This window comes from Thamnophis elegans, chromosome 3 (genome assembly GCF_009769535.1).
Source record: "Thamnophis elegans isolate rThaEle1 chromosome 3, rThaEle1.pri, whole genome shotgun sequence".
Taxonomy (NCBI): domain Eukaryota; kingdom Metazoa; phylum Chordata; class Lepidosauria; order Squamata; family Colubridae; genus Thamnophis; species Thamnophis elegans.
In genome coordinates, this window is record NC_045543.1 from 18,450,675 (window position 1) to 18,468,712 (window position 18,038).

General features: G+C 37.7%; 1 protein-coding gene across 1 annotated transcript; it reads right to left on the bottom strand.

The window, feature by feature from the left end:
• Nucleotides 1–1,642: 1,642 nt before the first annotated feature.
• Nucleotides 1,643–15,379, bottom strand: NPM1 (nucleophosmin 1). Its single transcript, XM_032213517.1, is given in 13 exon segments — nt 1,643–1,952; nt 2,752–2,826; nt 3,479–3,598; nt 5,085–5,183; nt 7,666–7,723; nt 8,399–8,436; nt 8,439–8,465; nt 9,136–9,236; nt 9,367–9,460; nt 13,377–13,426; nt 13,429–13,495; nt 13,811–13,890; nt 15,174–15,379. Coding segments are annotated over 13 exon segments (906 nt in total). The 5' UTR covers nt 15,232–15,379; the 3' UTR covers nt 1,643–1,913.
• Between the last annotated feature and the right edge of the window lie 2,659 nt (nt 15,380–18,038).

The window sequence follows — 18,038 nt, forward strand, 5'->3', positions numbered from 1 at the left end:
AATGAAATGTGAGAAAATACTCAACCTCAGAATGCAGACAGGTTAACAAGAAACCAGTTTCCCTCAGAACAAGTAGAATGCATGAAACAATATGGATACAACTTTTTATATATACTCTTCTTTTCCTAGAGGATTCCCGCAGGTGCAGGGTCCACTATTCAGATCATTCAACACCACTTTGCACCGTCAGCCGTTAGGCGTCTCCAGGGCACAGGCCCACAGCTTGCATCTTTGTTGATGTGTTCCTTGCCATCTATTTTGGATGCCCACGAGGTTGCCGACCATTGACTTCTAGTTATATATTCTAGTATATACAACTTTTTGTATATACTGAAATTACCTAAAAGGATAGGACTCCACTATAAAAAATAGAATTATCATTCCAATAGTTTATCAAAAGCATTCCAGTGCAGGGGTCATATTGATATCCCTTTTGCTATTATCTAATAAATCCAACATATAATCTATAAGCCTTGATTTGCTCCAGACTTTCAGTTCTTTAACAAGGGGCCTAGTGATCACTATTAGTTTGTACATGTACAACAAAGAAAATAAAAGCTTTCTTTGTTATATCAATCTGATTTGGTTTCTTATTTAAGAGGAACATTTTTTTTCATAAGCCCACAAAGCATCCAGGACAAAAAACTTATGAAGTAGATCTATGCAAAATATTTAACATACCCTTCAGTATTGAGATGGTTACAAAACTTAAAAGCTTGCATTCATTGCCTGCACATGGACCTGAAATACAAGCTCCAGCATTCCTTTTATCTCTCTTTTTAAGAAGTTTTGTTTTATTTAGGCAGACAGGTTTGGTGCACTGCAACTTTCTGGCTCCCATCAGTCCCCCACAACTACCACCTTATTAAACCAAGTTGGTTTGAGAGACTGACTAGTTGAGTCACCCAGAATTTCTGAAGTAGGAAGAGAAAGTTGGCAGTGCATGGGCTGAGGCTGGATTAGAAGCTCGCTGGGTGGGTGCAGCTGAGGGACGTTATCAGGTGAACATGGAAAGATCCAGCAACCAAGCCAGTAGTTATGATGGGGGAAGAAGAAACGGTCAAAGTGACATAGCTTTGATCTTTTTGGCCCTAAAGACTCCTCTGGATTTGTCTCAGCCAAAACCAGGAACACTTAAAACGATCCATCTTCCTAAGATAATGATTTGCCTGGAATGCTGCAACCAATGTCCAAGAAGCATTCATTCATTTTATGCACCGAACAAAGCACGTTTACATCGCCACTACTCCCTCTGAGGGAGATGGATGGTTCAAAAATGTGAAAAATATTCTGCTTTGTACAAATCCCTAATGTGAGGCCAGATAGAACTGATTGTAGGGGAGAGAAAGGAGGAAAAATGCACCTTAAATGATATTCAGAAGATACAGAAAAGCACCTCAGATCAGTTCTGTGTAGGAACACGACTTGACTTAATATGCATTGTGTGCACTGCCGTAACTCACTTTTTTTTTAAAGCAGGAATTGTAAATTCTGAAAAGCATTACTAAATGAATGGGTTGGTGGAAAAGTGAGCATCTGCAAGTCCCTTGGGCAAATGTAGTAAGTGATCGAAAGTTGGTATGACTATAAGGCAATTCATACAGAATTGTTCTGTTCCCATAACAAAGCAGCAAAACGATTTAAAACTAAAATTTTATTTTCACATTTACATTTAGTCTCCTTCTTCCCAGATCACCACTACTATGTTATTATCAAAACATTTCCATACATATTTTAAATGAAAAGGATGGAATCTTGGTATTAAAAAAAAATGAACAGGCATTGCGGACCATACATTCTTGCCAAAATAATGTGGACGACATTAATTGGACTCTGGAGAGAAAGGTTCAGTCAGGTATTAATGGTTAAGCACACATGACCATCATTTGAAATGAAGCAATTTGACTTCTTGCTTACAAAGACTGCTTCCATTGCCACAGCTCTTGAATCACCTAGAAATACATAAAGAAGTTAGTTACCAAAGACTCCTGCTGTAATTTGTAACCTTACAACATAATGAAACTGTGAATAAACTTATTGTTTAATTGATGTAATGCCTTCAAAAATATTTACGGGTACAGAATATAACAGTTTTAGGTTTATTACAAGATGCACATACAGGAATTTCGGGCAAGTACCGATTTTTAAAAGCATTTACTAAATGCCCCACTCAAGATCACAATGATTAAAATTATTCAGTGTATTTTCCCACTTACATTTTACAAAGCACAGTAAAGGCCCTATCGCTATCTGAACTAAAACTGTAAAGAATTCTCTTTTAAGCAACCACAATTTCTCTCCATGACAAAATCTCTTGATAGGAATGAATTCCTGGGGGAAAGGAAAACATTCTTTCAGAAATTTGGATCACAAAATTTAAGATATACAACTAAGCCAATTTGTTCCTGACATTAATATCACCACTATCTACTGTGTGTCCTCACATGCTGTTTGACTTTGGAGGGGAAAAAGTTTAAAGCTACGAATTAATTTTGATTTAGAAATGGGCACTAAAGAACAGGCATCGGGCAATGCTCAATACACAAGTATTTTATTTGGTCAAAAATGGGATTGAAGCACTTTATAGGCTTAATGAAAAGACTCATTGACACCCCTAAACAGAAAAATGTTAACATTCTCCATTATCACCATCAGAAAACTATCCAGTTCTGGTTTTTCCTTGTAATGACTTTAAGAAATAACACAATTCTGTTAATTTAAGTGATTTTTATCATGACATAATTCCATTACCTTCGGGTCTTCAGCCTTGTAACAACTCTTAATGTAATTTGCAAACTTGGCTTCTAACTTAGGAAGATTGATTCCCTATTGAAAGAAACAGACAAATACAACATTAAAATAACATTACAAAAATCTATACTTCACACTATAAATAACTTCATTTAAGATACAACTGGTTCACACGAAAATGCCTAGACAAAGCTTGGAATTGTCAACAAAGACCTAAAAAATTGCAATTCACATGGTAAATACATTAAATGGAAACAAATAATTCCACAAAACTATTTACTAAGTTTGCATTACTATTACTATTAATTTCCTCATCCTTCCTATCTCCTCCCACTTATGACTGTATGGCCGTAACTTTGTTTCTTGTATCCTTATGATTTATACTGATTGTTTCCTAGTATGATTTGATTGCTTATTTGTACCCTATGACTATCATTGTACCTTATGATTCGTGTCAAAATGTAGCTTTTCTTTTATGTTCGCTGACAGCATATGCACCAAAGACAAATTCCTTGTGTGTCCAATCACACTTGGCCAACAACGAATTCTATTCTATTCTAAATACATTAAATGGAGACTGTGAATAAAAACTACAATTGGCAGGAGGGAAAATCTAATTCTTCCACGAAAACAACAGTTAATGCCACTATGTTGAAAAATCAAGTTTTCTTGATAAGATACACTCTCTTATCTCAGTAGCCACAGCTATTCGGTGTGATAAAATTACCTTTTCGATGGTTGTCTGCATTTTTGCTTTTATCTCCTCTATAGAGAACTGTTTGGGTGATTTTGCAGGCCGTGGTGTTTTGGGAGTCTCTGGTGCCTTTTCTTTTTGGGATTCTGGAGTCTGAAACATAACAAAATAGGATTAAAATCCCTCAACAATAGAACAAGAAAACTGATGATCAACAACAAAACGTAAGCCTCAGGTTATTTTAATGAGGAAGGGAAAACTAAGCATATGAAAGATAGAAAGGGAAAAATCTTGGGCCACTACGTTATTTGGTCAACTATCAGCAAGCAATGCTTACTTAATTTCAGTAGTTTATATAATGGAATGTGTTTTTTTTAAAGACTTGAAAGACATTTCAAGTACAGGCTTTTAACTTTTCAGTAAATGTTCATGTTTGTAAATGTACCTTTAATTTTTTTAATTTGGCTTTGGTAGACACAAGTAGAAATTTCAGCAGAAATAATATCCAATACTATATAGCTTTTATCATTGTCACTTTTTCAGATTATTTTATCCACAGTAAAATATATTGATTCATCTGTTGACTTCTGCAAGGATGATGGATTAGGTGTTCATTCTCTGGGAGCCAAGACTGCAGATAACTTTGTATTTACCGACAATTCAGGCTCCTGGATTGGGGCTGAAAGGCGAGAGCGGAAGCAGTATGCTCCGTCCCATATATGGGTACACCAGGTTGCCCTGATAGAAAAAACACTTAAGACTGCAGATGATTGTTCAAGGATACAGCCTACTCAGAAGTCTTTGCCTTGCACACCTCATTCTACTTTTCATTTATTTGAACTTCTGTGCTGTTTCAGCCAGTTCATTTATAGGAAGTCCGCATTTAACTATCACAATTAGAATCGGCAACTGATGCTAAGCAAAACATATGACCATGCCAGATTTGCATCACTTCCACTGTTGTTTAACCATGCTAAACCATCTCTAAGCAAAACCCCCACTCATTAAGCAAGACATCACATAACTATGACTTGTGATTTTACTGCTGGCTTCTCCTGACTTGCTTGTTGGAAACAGCCATATAAAGTATGCAAACGGTGATCATGTGACTTCAGGGACGCTGTGAGGGTCAGTCATAAGTCTCCTTTTCAGCACCACTTTAAGTTTTGAACAGTGTTAAACAGGGTAGTTGTTAAGTAAGGTCTACCTGTATTTCTTCCTACTATTAGCTTTTATACATTTGCGATTAGCTTTTATTTTGTGTCAACTGACAGGGAGAGAATCTCTTGAGCATTCTATGTTTTTAAGATGTTTTCCCGGCAAAGGGAGAAGCATTTATCAGACACCAAGTAGCTTACAAAACCACTAAGAAATAACATTTGTTCTGAAGGGGAAACTCTTTATGCTTCAGAATGATCATTAGGGTGTAACAAACTATACATTAATACCTCAAAGGTTTACATTGAAAAAGCTGTGCAACTATCCACTTGGCAATTCATAAATACATGCATAGTACTATTTTAACTCCTATAATACAACGGTATTATAATTAAATCAGATATCAAAAACGTAGATGAGCACAACTTCCAATTTTCCTAATATATAATAACCAATGATGGAAATTAATCTACATACTCACTTTCAATTTGGATGTTGTCAACTTTGGTGTTGCCAATTTAGAATCTTTTCCATTCTGTTTTGATTTTGGTGTTTTCTTCACAGAAGAATCTCTGGCAGGCTAAAAGTAGAATAAATGTTAGCCTGCCTCGTTTTAATATAATCAAGAAAGAAACTAAACCAACTATTTTTACCACACATTTTGCACTACAATTTCCATAGCCTATGCTATTGTCCATGTTTGCTATAATTAATGAAAATTTACAGCATGCCACTAGTACAAAGGGTTAACTATCAGTTCTTACTGTAATGAAAATGCAAAGTTCACTATTCTAGTGGAGGTCTAAGATAGTGGTATCTTGGTACTCGTTAGTTGGTTCAGAAAGCTGGATGAATACTAAACAAATTCTCCCATAAGAAACAATGCAAATAATTTAATGTGTTCCCAAACCAAAGACAATGCACATTTTTAATACCATAAGTAAAAAGATAGGCTTGCATATTACTTTACGTGAGATATAACCGTAACAATAAATACTGTACTTGGATTGAATAAAACAAAACTTCTCTTTATTTGTATTAAGACAACTCCATATCCTAATGGGATTGTCCTGTTCCAGTCCACCTGCACAAACTCACAGGGAGTTTTTACAACTTTAAGACAGATCCCACTTGCAAAATTCTCAGCCTCTACGTAGTCATGAAATTCACAGACGAATTCAACAGCAGCCTTTTTATTAATGCTCACTGTCTTGCCATGCGTACCACTATGGATGACGGTCCTCTTTTTAAAATATCAAACCAGTCATGGCTGGCCTTAAAAAGTTTAACTCTCTCACCATTCAGTCCCGGTTTGTTTTTCAAAAGATCAGCATGCAACAGTTTTCCTTTTTCCACATATCATGCCTTCCAATACACTGTCGCCTGCTGCTTCTCGTTTACCCCAAATTAACAGCAGCTTTTCAACTTCCAATGATTGGAAACACTGCTTTTTACTGCTTTAATTCCTTTTGCTTTATTCTTAATTATGGTGATCGTTGCTTTAGGCGTACCATATTCCCTAGCAAGATCAGTAATGCAAATACCGCTCATGTATTTGCCTATTATTTATTTAATTTTCTCAACAGTGATGGCAAAGTAATTTTCTTTTCTGCTCATGCTATTAGTGCTCATTTATTAGGACCCCAATGTTGTGTACAAAAATACACAAAATGACCACAGAAGCTAAGACCACAAGGGGATGTGCACAGGGCAAGAGCTACTATGTAACTAATTTGTAACCCTTTTGTTTCAATTGAAAAAGGCAGTCAGCCTCGAGGGAGGTTTACATATTGAGTACTAACAAATGATGAATACTGAGACAAATTTTTTGAGTCCAAATGCATCAAGTACCAAATTTGACAAATTTCAAAGCAATCTATTACCAAGGGTAACATTGTGGTAGCAGTCCCAATTTTTTAGTGCTTATTTTCCAATCAACAAAATTCATTAGTATTTTTAAACGACACTTTCTGCCTCAAAGGGATGGAGGGAGGGTTTGTTAAATAAGTTTAATTCTAATGTAGTCTGCTTGAACAATTTGGTTTACAAGAAATATATGTCTGTGCATTTTCTGAAAAAAACATAGTCAACCAAAAATAATTTACCTGTAGAATCATGTATTCAAAATGGAAGCCAACATCTGACTGAGTATTTACTTATTTCAACATTTATTTATCTATATGGAGTAAACTAGTTTATAAATATTTTTATATTAAAATCAAACTTATTTTAAGCTACAGCTCACCTAGTCATGCTGCCTCCAGAAACATTTATAATTATTTAACTCTGCAACAAAGTATGAATTGAGCAAATGCAGGAAAATTTACTTAATGTTCCTTAACTTGAAAGCAAATTATTTATAATTTATCCAAGCACTTCTTTAAACAAATGCAATTTGAAACGGTTGCCATCCTTTTTGTTTTCAACTCGTAACAGAAATAGGATGTTGTTTCTCCTATCTAATCCTTTAAAAAAAACTGTAAGACAAGAGGAAAACACCTTCTTTCTAACTTATGATTCACAAAATGTTCTTCCAGTCCAAACTTTTTTTCACCTCTTTTTAAATGCAGCCAGGTAGTTTTCCTTCACAGAAAGTCAAGCATATAGGGAAAAAATAAAATAACCATTGTGCCAGCTGAATGGTATCAACAATGATTTCCAGACATTTGCTGGAAACCATTCAGAGTACTACCTTACCATTCAAAAAGCGATGTAATGTGAGAAAAGCATGAAACAGAAAAAAGCAAATGTATTTTATGGGAAAAGAGGAGACAAAAAAGTTACTCTTAAATGGGTCCATAAATAGCAGGGTGAAGACAGGAAAATAATGCTCTGCATATGGACTACAGAAACCCAATTTCAGAATTAGAAGCAACAAGGGGCATAAAACACTAAGAATGTAATGATGCGCTCTGTCCACCCAAAATGTTTGAAAAGCAAAATAAAAATATTCAGCAGAGGAAACATTCATCTCCTTTGAATCCCTTAAATTCAATTCTGTTATGTACACCTTAAGTCTACTTTCATCTCAAATGAAGCACTTTTGAGTAGAAATAACTTACCTTTTTCTGTGGAGTCTTATCTTCCTCCTCCTCCTCTTCATCCTCGTCTTCATCATCACTACAATCAAATTCAGTTTATGTAAATTCCTAGTCTGTTAATTCTAATAAATTTGATATCCCATATCCAATTTTACACTGGAGCAAACAGAGTAAGTGTGTGTGTGTGGGGGGGGGAGAGGTTTCCTTTGATAATTTGCCACAGCCAACTCAGTATGGCTAACTTGCTACGGCCAAATCGCCACAGGACAACTTGCTGTGGAACAATAGCAATAGCAGACTTATATACCGCTTCATAGGGCTTCAGCCCTCTCTAAGCGGTTTACAGAGTCAGCATATCGCCCCCAACAATCTGGGTCCTCATTTTACCCACCTCGGAAGGAGGAAGGCTGAGTCAACCTTGAGCCGGTGAGATTTGAACAGCCGAACTGCAGATAACTGCAGATAACAGCCAACTGAAGTGGCTGCAGTACAGCACTCTAACCACTGCGCCACCTCGGCTCAAAACTTACACTAATATCAAAGAATTGGTGGAATAGAATCATTAAAGAAAGAATGCAAAAAGAGGGACAGAATGAAATGTGATGGCAAAATTAAATAATATATATATATAAACAATATTGTTAAATATAGTAACAACTTCTCTAGAGTTGTTACTCTAAGAGAAATATCTTTCGGTTTTCTTCCTGCCCAGGCTATTTATTTAAACACAACAGATTACTGAAATATAACATACTCTTCTTCATCATCATCGTCGTCATCTTCATCATCTTCGAATCCTTGTCTGCCATCCTTGCTTTTTTCTTGAAAGAACAAATGTAATTTATAAGATACATACCATCTTCAATACTATGAAGTATGAATAAAAATGAAATAATTAAAATTATCCAGGATGTCAAATCAAATTACAAAAATGGTTAATCAGTTCTTTCACCTTTCCCACTAGAAGCAGTTAAATCATGTATTCAGAAAATTCAGTTTTATTCATAAGGTTGATTAGCAAAAAAAAGTATTTTCTTCTGCGAACTAAACCTGTGGATAAATTTACAGCACAGGCATACAGGCAGTCCTCAACTTACAACAGTTCTGATCACTCGAAGTTACAACAGCACTGAAAAAAGGGACATGCCCATTTTTCACACTTAAGGCCACTGCAGCATCTCCATGGTCATGTGATTAAAATTCAGACTGACTCATGTTTATGACGCCTGCAGTGTCCTGGGATCACTGATCATCTTTTACGACCTTCTGACAAGCAAAGTCAATCAGGAAGCCAAATTCACTTCACAACGACATGCAGCAATTAACTTAACCGCTGTGGCAAAAAAAGGTCGTAAAAATGGGGGTAAAATTCACTTAAGAAATGTCTCACTTAACAGCAGAAAATTTGGATTCAATTGTAGTCCTAATCAAGGACTATTTATATCCCTAAAACCCTGCAGGTCAAAATAATGCATTCCATTAGATGCTTACCAGGGGAACTTTAGCTAATGTCACACCTCCAGGTCTTTTTACCATATTTTGTTCTACTTTATCCTCATCCTCATCTTCAGATTCTGGTTCTTCCTCTAAAGCTGTTACAGAAGACAAAGTAAACCAGATATTTTCCAAACACAAAAGACAAAAGTTTAACTAAATTTACTTTAGCAAGCTGAACGTAAATAGCCACCCAAATTAAACACAGAATGTTACAAATGTTCATACCTACAAGGTGTTGTCCACTGACATAAACAGGCCCTGAACCACTTTTCAATCTCAGAATTACTGGAGGTGTAATTTCAAAGCCACCTAATGAAACCTTAAGAAGAAAAACAGAAAGTTCTGCTGAATGACCAAAAAAAAACCACACAAAAAAAACCAGAACAGTGACAAGCAGAAACATCATTAACTAGAACTCAAACCAAACCAGGCTGAAGGAGGTTGCTATTATTTTCAAACAAAGCTAAAGATTGCAATCCAAAAAAGGATCCTTTGCTCAAAGTTAACTAAATTGGGAAAGACAAAAAGGTGTTTTTTTTTTTACTTTAAGGGGAAGAAATGCAAAAATGTCCTTGAGGATAACAAAGACTCAAAATACAGCTATCTACTTGGCACTCTAGCCAGTTCAGAGAATAACAAATCTGTTTCACAGGCTACCAGTAGGCTTCTGGGTAAAATTCAAGGTGGTGGGGATTACTTACTCTACAAATTTGTTTCTTTGATATGGTTGGATCTTCCTACCCTATATGACCCAGCAGGGAAGGATGCTCCCCATCTAATTATCAGACGGCTGAAATCCAGAGAATGATATTCTCTGTATCAGCATCCTTACTTTAGAATATGATCCCGGGCCCCCATGCTTTTGTTCTTTAGGTTGCATATATTTAACCTTTTCATTTTAAACACAAAAACATACTCAAAAATTATTTGTACTGCACTATTCAAAACCAAGTACATAAAAAAACAAAACTTTTATCACAAACTTAGAGCAAAGCAAGCTTGCTATAAAAGGTCCTTTGGAGTGTTTGTTTCAAATTACAGGGTGTAAAAAGGTAGGGTTTTTTTCAGACAGTTTCAGTTTTTCCAATCCTGGCTCTTTCACAGTGTTGACATAACAGGAAAATGCAGAACAGCAATCATTAAACATATAGTCATTCTGCTGGATTACTCTAATGCCACAACTCAATCAAAATGTATGAATAGTGCCTACAATTGTTTGCCTTTCAATAACAACTAGAGATGTAGAGAATCAGTTATCAGTTACTTCCAATTCGGATATGAAGGACCTAATTTGCTAGACTTTTAGTACCTTTAACGCAAGCATACATTTCTGCCCAGTTCTCTGCACATTTAGAGAAGTCTTCCCAATCATATTTTGTGAATTGCAAAGCATGTTGCTTTAATTGACCTTGATGTGCATAGTGCTTAAATCTTGAGGATTCAGATTCTATGCTTGAAATCAATATTACAGCGCTTTCTCGCTTCTTGAGCCCTGGTGGCAGAGCTTGCCAGATATCTAACTCTGCTATGTACTGATTAATTAGATAAAGAGAGGTTCTTCAATATTTATTGACATAGGGAAGGACAGGAATCTTTGTTCATGGGCTCTGCTGAAGAAAATAATTTAAAGCTGTAGCTTCTATCACTAGTTACGCCTGCTTAAAACAGCATTTGAATAATTGCTTTCTTCTTTACAGGACTTTCTATCACCAAACATGAATTAAAATCTTTTTGCTCCTTGCCTAACATCAAGCTACCATCCCGAAAAATATTGGAATCCATTATTTTTAGCAATGAAGACTTGATTGTAACAAAGTAGCATTTCCAATATAAAGTGAAAAGAAGTGAAATTATTTCTGAATTATTAACTTCGATGCAGGAGTTGCAGTCTATTTAGTCTATGGCATCCACAGAGGCTACGCAATCAGTGATATACAAATATAAATTTAAATAATCAGCAAATAGGTATGTATGTATACATATACAGCATGTGGACAATATACGAGATAAAATATTAAATTACAATAAAACCATAATAAAATCACAATATATCATATAGTCACAATGGAAATCACCTAATTGTTTGTGAATGAGATCAACCTAGGTGCCTTGAAACTTCCTGAGAATTTTTAAATTATATTATCAATTGCAGGCTCTCAGCCATCCTCCATTTAAACAGCTTAGTTGTGGCCGGATTCTATTTAGGTGGCTCCATATTTTTAGGGCAACTGCATTCCTGGGAGTGGTTTTCTTGGACCTGGATGGTCTGTTAGGCTATGGTTCTTAAAGTTGCCCAATTTAATCGCCATTCTTTATCTAGATTGTAAAACTGCAGCCATGTTATCCCAAATTGGTTTCCTAGACTTTAGCCTGGTGAAAATGTAGAAAGTCTTAATATTTTATATACGGATATTCCATTCTCGACTACCTGTTGTTGTTGTCGCCTGAAATCAGGAGGGGAATGTCAGAAACAACATGGAGCCATGAGAGTGGTGTGGATTTCAGGGTTTGAGATATTCTCATTGAGCCATTAAGTTGAACATCAATCTTATTTGTATGACAACTACTTCCCCATACAGGTATGTAGTATTCAACAATAACTGTGAGACTGACTCTAGGCCAAGTTTTATTTGTGCTCCCATCTGTTCCTGCAATTTTTCTAATCAAGTTGTTCCTCGTTTTCAATTTTTGTTCAATTACTTCAAGGCATTTTCAAAGTTGCAGTCTATGAATTATGGCTAAGCTATCCTGACAAAATTTAAAAGATCTTCCTTTAAAAAAAAGGTTAGAATCAGCTCATTAAGACAAAGGCATACAATGCTTAAGATATTCTCCAATGGCAATCATATCACATATGCGTTCGAAGGAGGATCGGGAGAAAAAAGATTCTAGAGAAATGGGAGGTCTAGCTGAAGAAATAAACAAATGAATGACAATTCATGTTGTGTATGGAGAATTCCTGCCTCACAACCAACAATTCTTGAGAGTCATTAAAACAAAGCCTTAGTGAAGAATCGGGATCAAGGAAGAGACCTCTTTTTGTTTCTTAGGGAGATGCTATGACCTGAGAGAATGAAAATGGTAAGCATGGTAAAAATTAACGGAAGGAGTCCCACTAAGAGCTGTGTTCATGTTCTCCTTTAATAAATTTCCTATCTCGTTACCAAAAGGTTGCAACAATAAGCATCATAATCAAATGTGAACTGTTGGGTCAAAGCATGTGCAAAATTATTTCTAATATGTATTGAATGTGTTTGCCTATTAAGTGAGACCTTTTCTCCTATTAAAAGGCCAATTAGGTTTTTAAAAGTTTATTGAATAACAGCATCAATTCTCAGCAGTTACCAATTAGATCAAGCCCTGTCAATAGTAATATGCCAATGCAGTAAGTAAAAGGTTTCTAAGAACAATTTATAGGGATCTAAAAAGCGTATTTAACTTCACAAGTAAAATAATTAATCAGCTAGTAGAATAATGAACATGGTATTCCTGTTACAATTTCCACTTTCTTTTAAAAAAAATCCAAAGTTTTTGGGCAGACTTTGAATCTTTAATCAATGGAAGCCTGTAATTACTTGCATAACTCTTGGGGTACATTTCAAGACTGTCTACTTTGCACTAATGAAAAGTTTCCTTCCATTCCCAAATCTTATTTGTCCTCTTGTTTATCAAATAGTAGATACACAATCATCCAAACTAGGATAACTGGCAAGTGTAGTTTTATATAGTGAATCCAGCTGAGAACACTAAGAAAAGAACAAGTCAGTTGACATAATACAAGGAAGAAGGTAACTCTATCCAACTTCCTTCCTCTACAGAAGCAGGAAAAATGTTTGCAGTAATAAACAATCAGATTGTTGGAGAGAGTTAAAGAGTAAGATTAGGAATTTTCTTATAGGATCCACAATTGCTAAAACAAAAAATCGGATATTTAATTAACCGGTTTCTGTATTCTACTCATTGGTCTGAGAACAAAGATTTGATTGATTGAAATAACTGAAACATATTCATCAAATGCATTTTTATTATGTAAATTATTCTTATAACTTTTTCTGAAAAACACTGATACTCAATTTTTCTTACCCAAAGTTCCCATAATGGCTTCAAGAAGAGAAAGCAATATACTTAAAGCAATTTAAAATTCTCAGTGGTAAGAATGGAACCACTGCCAAAATAGCGATTTACAATGTTTATAATTCTTGCTACTCCTTTTACTAAACAAGAAATACTCTTACCGTAGGCTGAACCGACATCTTCAAGGAAGCCAATGTGACTTTATCTGGTTGCCTTCATAGTCCAATGCTTCCGCTTCAACAACATGCAATTCATCTTTAGCACCAACTCCTAAGCTAACCTGCATTACAAAACACAATGTTTGAGGTGTTCCTTTAGGTCTCAAGTACCTCCCACAACAATCACTAGTAAAAGAAAATGTAGTGTTATTATTTATCCAGAAATAATGAAATATATCAACTTGGCACATGCTACCATAACTAGTTTGCAAGTAATTGCTGATTATGCACATCTGAAGCTACTGTGCCTGGTGATGAACATTTTAAGCAATTGCAACTCTTGCCCAAAAAGCAGTTAAGGCCTGTAAGCATCAAATAAGTGTTCTGACTCACAACTGAGAAATTTCCAAGAAAAAAAAGGGGGGGGAGGAACCTACCGTTCTTAGAGAAAGTTGATGTTCGTTTTCTTCATCATTCACCTTAAAGTGATATGGCTTGTCTCCCTTCAACTCACACCCTGCAGAACATCATGGCCATTTAATTATTAAAAAGAATCAATAATTCCATTTCACACCACACTACAAAATTCATGTAATTACATCTGCCTATGGGCAAAAATATCTTACAGAAGTGTTTCCAAAGCCTATTGCCATGAACCCAGAGGCCAGAAACAGGGAAGTTAATCTTCCACAATGACAACTAATCCCTACAACACTGTCACCTTATCGACTGTATTACTATTATTATTCTTTCCTAGTACCTATCTCTTTCCACTTATGACTATAACCTGTTATTTGTATCCTTAAAATTTATATTTTGTCTCCTAGTACAATTTGACTGCTTATTAGCAACCTACGACTACCACTAAGTGCTGTATTTTATGATTCTTGGTATTCTATTTTTCTTTACCTACACTGGAAGCATAAGCACCAAAGACTCCATGTGTGTCCAATCACACTTGGCCAATAAAGAATTCTATTCTATTTAGTGCAACCAACTCATTTAGAATTTGCAGGTAGCAGCAGTAGCGAACGTGCTTTCCTTAAGTCTGCCTGCAGGCCATAACAACGACGTTGCCATCTGCAAGATCTATGCACCCCGGCTCTACCTACGGAAGCACGTGGCCACCCGTCTTTCTTCCCCTGCCTATTCCCCCGTTGTAAGGCTGGAACGGGCGAGAGCGTTTCTTGCCATTCCCCAGTCCATCGCTCCTGGGCGATTGTTATTTCCCCCCCCCCCCCCCAGTAAGATCGGCTTTTGTACGGAACCGATGCGAGCCATTTCTCCTATATTATTTCTGGTTCTATTAAACTGTTATATCCAGATTCGCACAAGCTGGGCTAAATTGAACTCGGTTTAGCGCCGTTAAGAATTCAAAGCCAGCTAACCATGGCTTCCATTTAACAAACCCAAATGGAAAGAAAAACGTTCACATTGTATTGTGTAAAAGTGGTGTACGTCTAAGCCTTGTGTGTGTGTATTTTACATGTTTGTTAATAAAAATAAAAATAAAATATAAAAGAAAAATGGAAAAAGGGGGCTGGGGGGTAAAAGTCCCAGGGAGGAAAGAGGCCCCAGCCGACCACGTGGCGAGGAAAAAAGCAAGTACTTTAGCGGGGAGGATCCAGCCCCAAAATATGCAGCATTCCTCCGGGTCCCGCACGCCGTTTTTTTCTCCCGGCCGAAGCGCCCGCCTCCACCCACCAAACCCCGACCACGTGCGAAGGCCCAGCGGCGGAGCAGCCTTCCCGCCCCTGCAGCGGAAGAGGGGAGACGGCGGAGGAAGAGCCGATTTCTTACCGAAAAGGAAGGTCTGCGGACGGAGGGAGCCCATGTTGTCCATATCGCTGTCCTCCATGCTGCTTGCGGGCTTGGAAGCACCGGCCTCGCCTGCCGAAGATTCGGGGGAAAGGAAAGAGGAGAGGGGGAAAAAAAAGAAGAGCCGAGGACGATGGCGCCGACCACACGAAGACGACAGCGACCTCTGGGAAAGAGCCCACCTTTTGCCCCGCCTCCCAGCTATATAAAGTCGCAAATCTCGCGAGAGAAGACGAGATCACCTTTGGCGACTCGGCGGCCCGGATTTTATCCTGGGGCCCTCCCCATGTGATCGGAGTGGCGCACGCGGTTGGAAAGGGTAGGCCGGGGTGCGCAGGCGCTCTTCGGACTGCTGTCGTTTTAGAATGGGAATTCGCAAGGGGGTGGGGAGGAGAGAGCGGGGATTCTGAAGCGCGTGCGAGGCTCTTCTTGCGTCTTGTGGAAAGTCTTGTATTCGCGGGCTTCATCTCTATCTGCAGAAAATTGACTTGTCCTCTTTCTCTGCTTTTGGGTCATGAATACGTCAATTGATATTAATTGTTTCCTGATTGCTTATTTGTACCCTATGACTATCATTAAGTGTTGTACCTTATGATTCTTAACGAGCGTTTCTTGTCTTTTTATGAACACTGAGAGCATATGCACCAAAGACAAATACTTTGTGTGTCCAATCACACTTGGCCAATAAAGTATTCTATTCTAATCTCAAAAATTATTTGCATTTCCCCTGTGGAAAGTTATCACCTAGCCCTCTTCCAGAAAAATGAAATATCCTGGGAAATATTGAAAAGGCAGAGTATTATATTTCCCTGGATGTGAAAAGGAAGACACATGTTTTAAATTGAGAATAGCTCCCTGTAGCTTCCTGCCTCCACCCACTTTGTCAATGGACCATTAAGAAGGCCAAGCCAGTCCCTTTACATAATAAAGAGTTCTCCCCTTCAGCTCCAGGAAAATGGGATTGAGGCATGATAATATTGGCACTTTACCCAACTCACCACATGGCATCTGAGAACTCAACCAAACCTGGATTCAAAACACAGCCTAGAGAGTTGCCCTTGCCTGGCCCCATGGGAGTCTGACAACCAATCAGAATACAAGATCAAAGGCCAGAGAGGGCATAAAACCAGGGACTCAGCATCTCAGTCTTTCTCTTCTTCTCCCCAACATTGAAGCATGTGATCACCTTTTCTGTTCAGGACTCAAGCCATGTGGTCCTGTCCACCATTAAACCATCTTTCCAAGCAGCCTTCATGTCTCCAGTGTCTTTTTCCCTACTTGGAGCCGAACCCAGAAGGGCATTTCTTTCAACACTGGCCTCGCCTTCGTTGTTCCAGATATTAATTCAGAATTTAGGTCAGTGCTTTATGGTCATAGGACCCACCAAGAAGACTCTTCCAATTGTCCTCAAAATCAAAATTATTTGAAAGACTCTTGAAAATAAATACAATATTCAAATTCCATCAAACAATAATGAAAAGCAGTAATGCGTCCATAATTTTTAAAAAAGGGAAGGATGCTGAGAAAAATATCTAAGAAATACTGTTTTAAAACCCATCCTAGATATGATTGTCCTAGTCTTATATAAATTTTGGGTTTATCCCATCTTTACAGGTAGTCTTTCATTTAGGACCGTAATGGAGTCTGCCCATCACAGACATAAATCACAATAGTCAGAAAATGAATCAGTCCTGATTTTACAACCCTTTTTGTGATTGTTAACGCCATGGTTGTTAAGCAACCAGTGGTTTGCTATGGGTGGCAGTTTTGCTGAAAAACAAATAAATGCTGGTTTTCTGTAAAACCATTGTAAACTATCACATGACTGCAGGACAGTGCAAATGGCCCAGAGGTGGATTCCTGCCAGTTCTAATCTCTTCTATAGAAGAGGTTCCACAAATCTACAGTGCCATTTAGAACTGGTTCCGGCTCCCTCCTCCCACCCATCCGCACATCATCAAGATGAAGAGCGAGAGGAGGAATTCTGGGAGTTGAAGTCCACAAGTCTTAAAGCTGTTACGTTTGAACACCCCTGGGATTTTTTTTTTTCTAAAGGGTTAGGGTGCAAGTGTCTTGTAACTTGACAGCTTTAAGACTTACGTGCTTCAAATGCCAGAGTTTCTGAGCCAACATTTCGGTTGCTAAGCAAGAGCGTTGATAAGTGAGTTTCACCACATTATACAGGTTGGCCACACCCACCCAGTCACATGGCCAGCAAGCCACTCCCACAAAGCAGGCCACACCTACAGAAGAGGTTCTAAAAAAATTTGAAACCCACCACTGAAATGGCCATATGTGCAGCCTGACTGCAAAGCATCTAAACTTCAGTCATGTGACTGAGAGGGTCCAACCATCAAAACTTTGAATCCAGGTTGTAAGTAGTCCCCCAGTAGTCCCGCTAAGCAATTGGTCATAAATTGAGGACTGTCTATTACTTTAAGTAACTCAAGAGAGTGAACATAGATAATAGTCCCTCCTATTTTCCCTACAACAACAAACCTGTGAAGTGAGTTGGGCTGAGAGAGACTGGCCCAAGTCACTCATGTTTCATGGCAAAGAATATAGAATATTCGTAGCCATGTTGGAAGGGACCTTGGAGGTCTTCTAGTCCAACCCCCTGCTTAGGCAGGAAACCCTACACCACTTCAGACAAATGGCTATCCAACATCTTCTTAAAGACTTCCAGTGTTGGGGCATTCACAACTTCTGGAGGCAAGCTGTTCCACTGATTAATTGTTCTAACTCAGGAAATTTCTCCTTAGTTCTAAGTTCCTTCTCTCCTTGATTAGTTTCCACCCATTGCTTCTTGTCCTACCCTCAGGTGCTTTGGAGAATAGCTTGACTCCC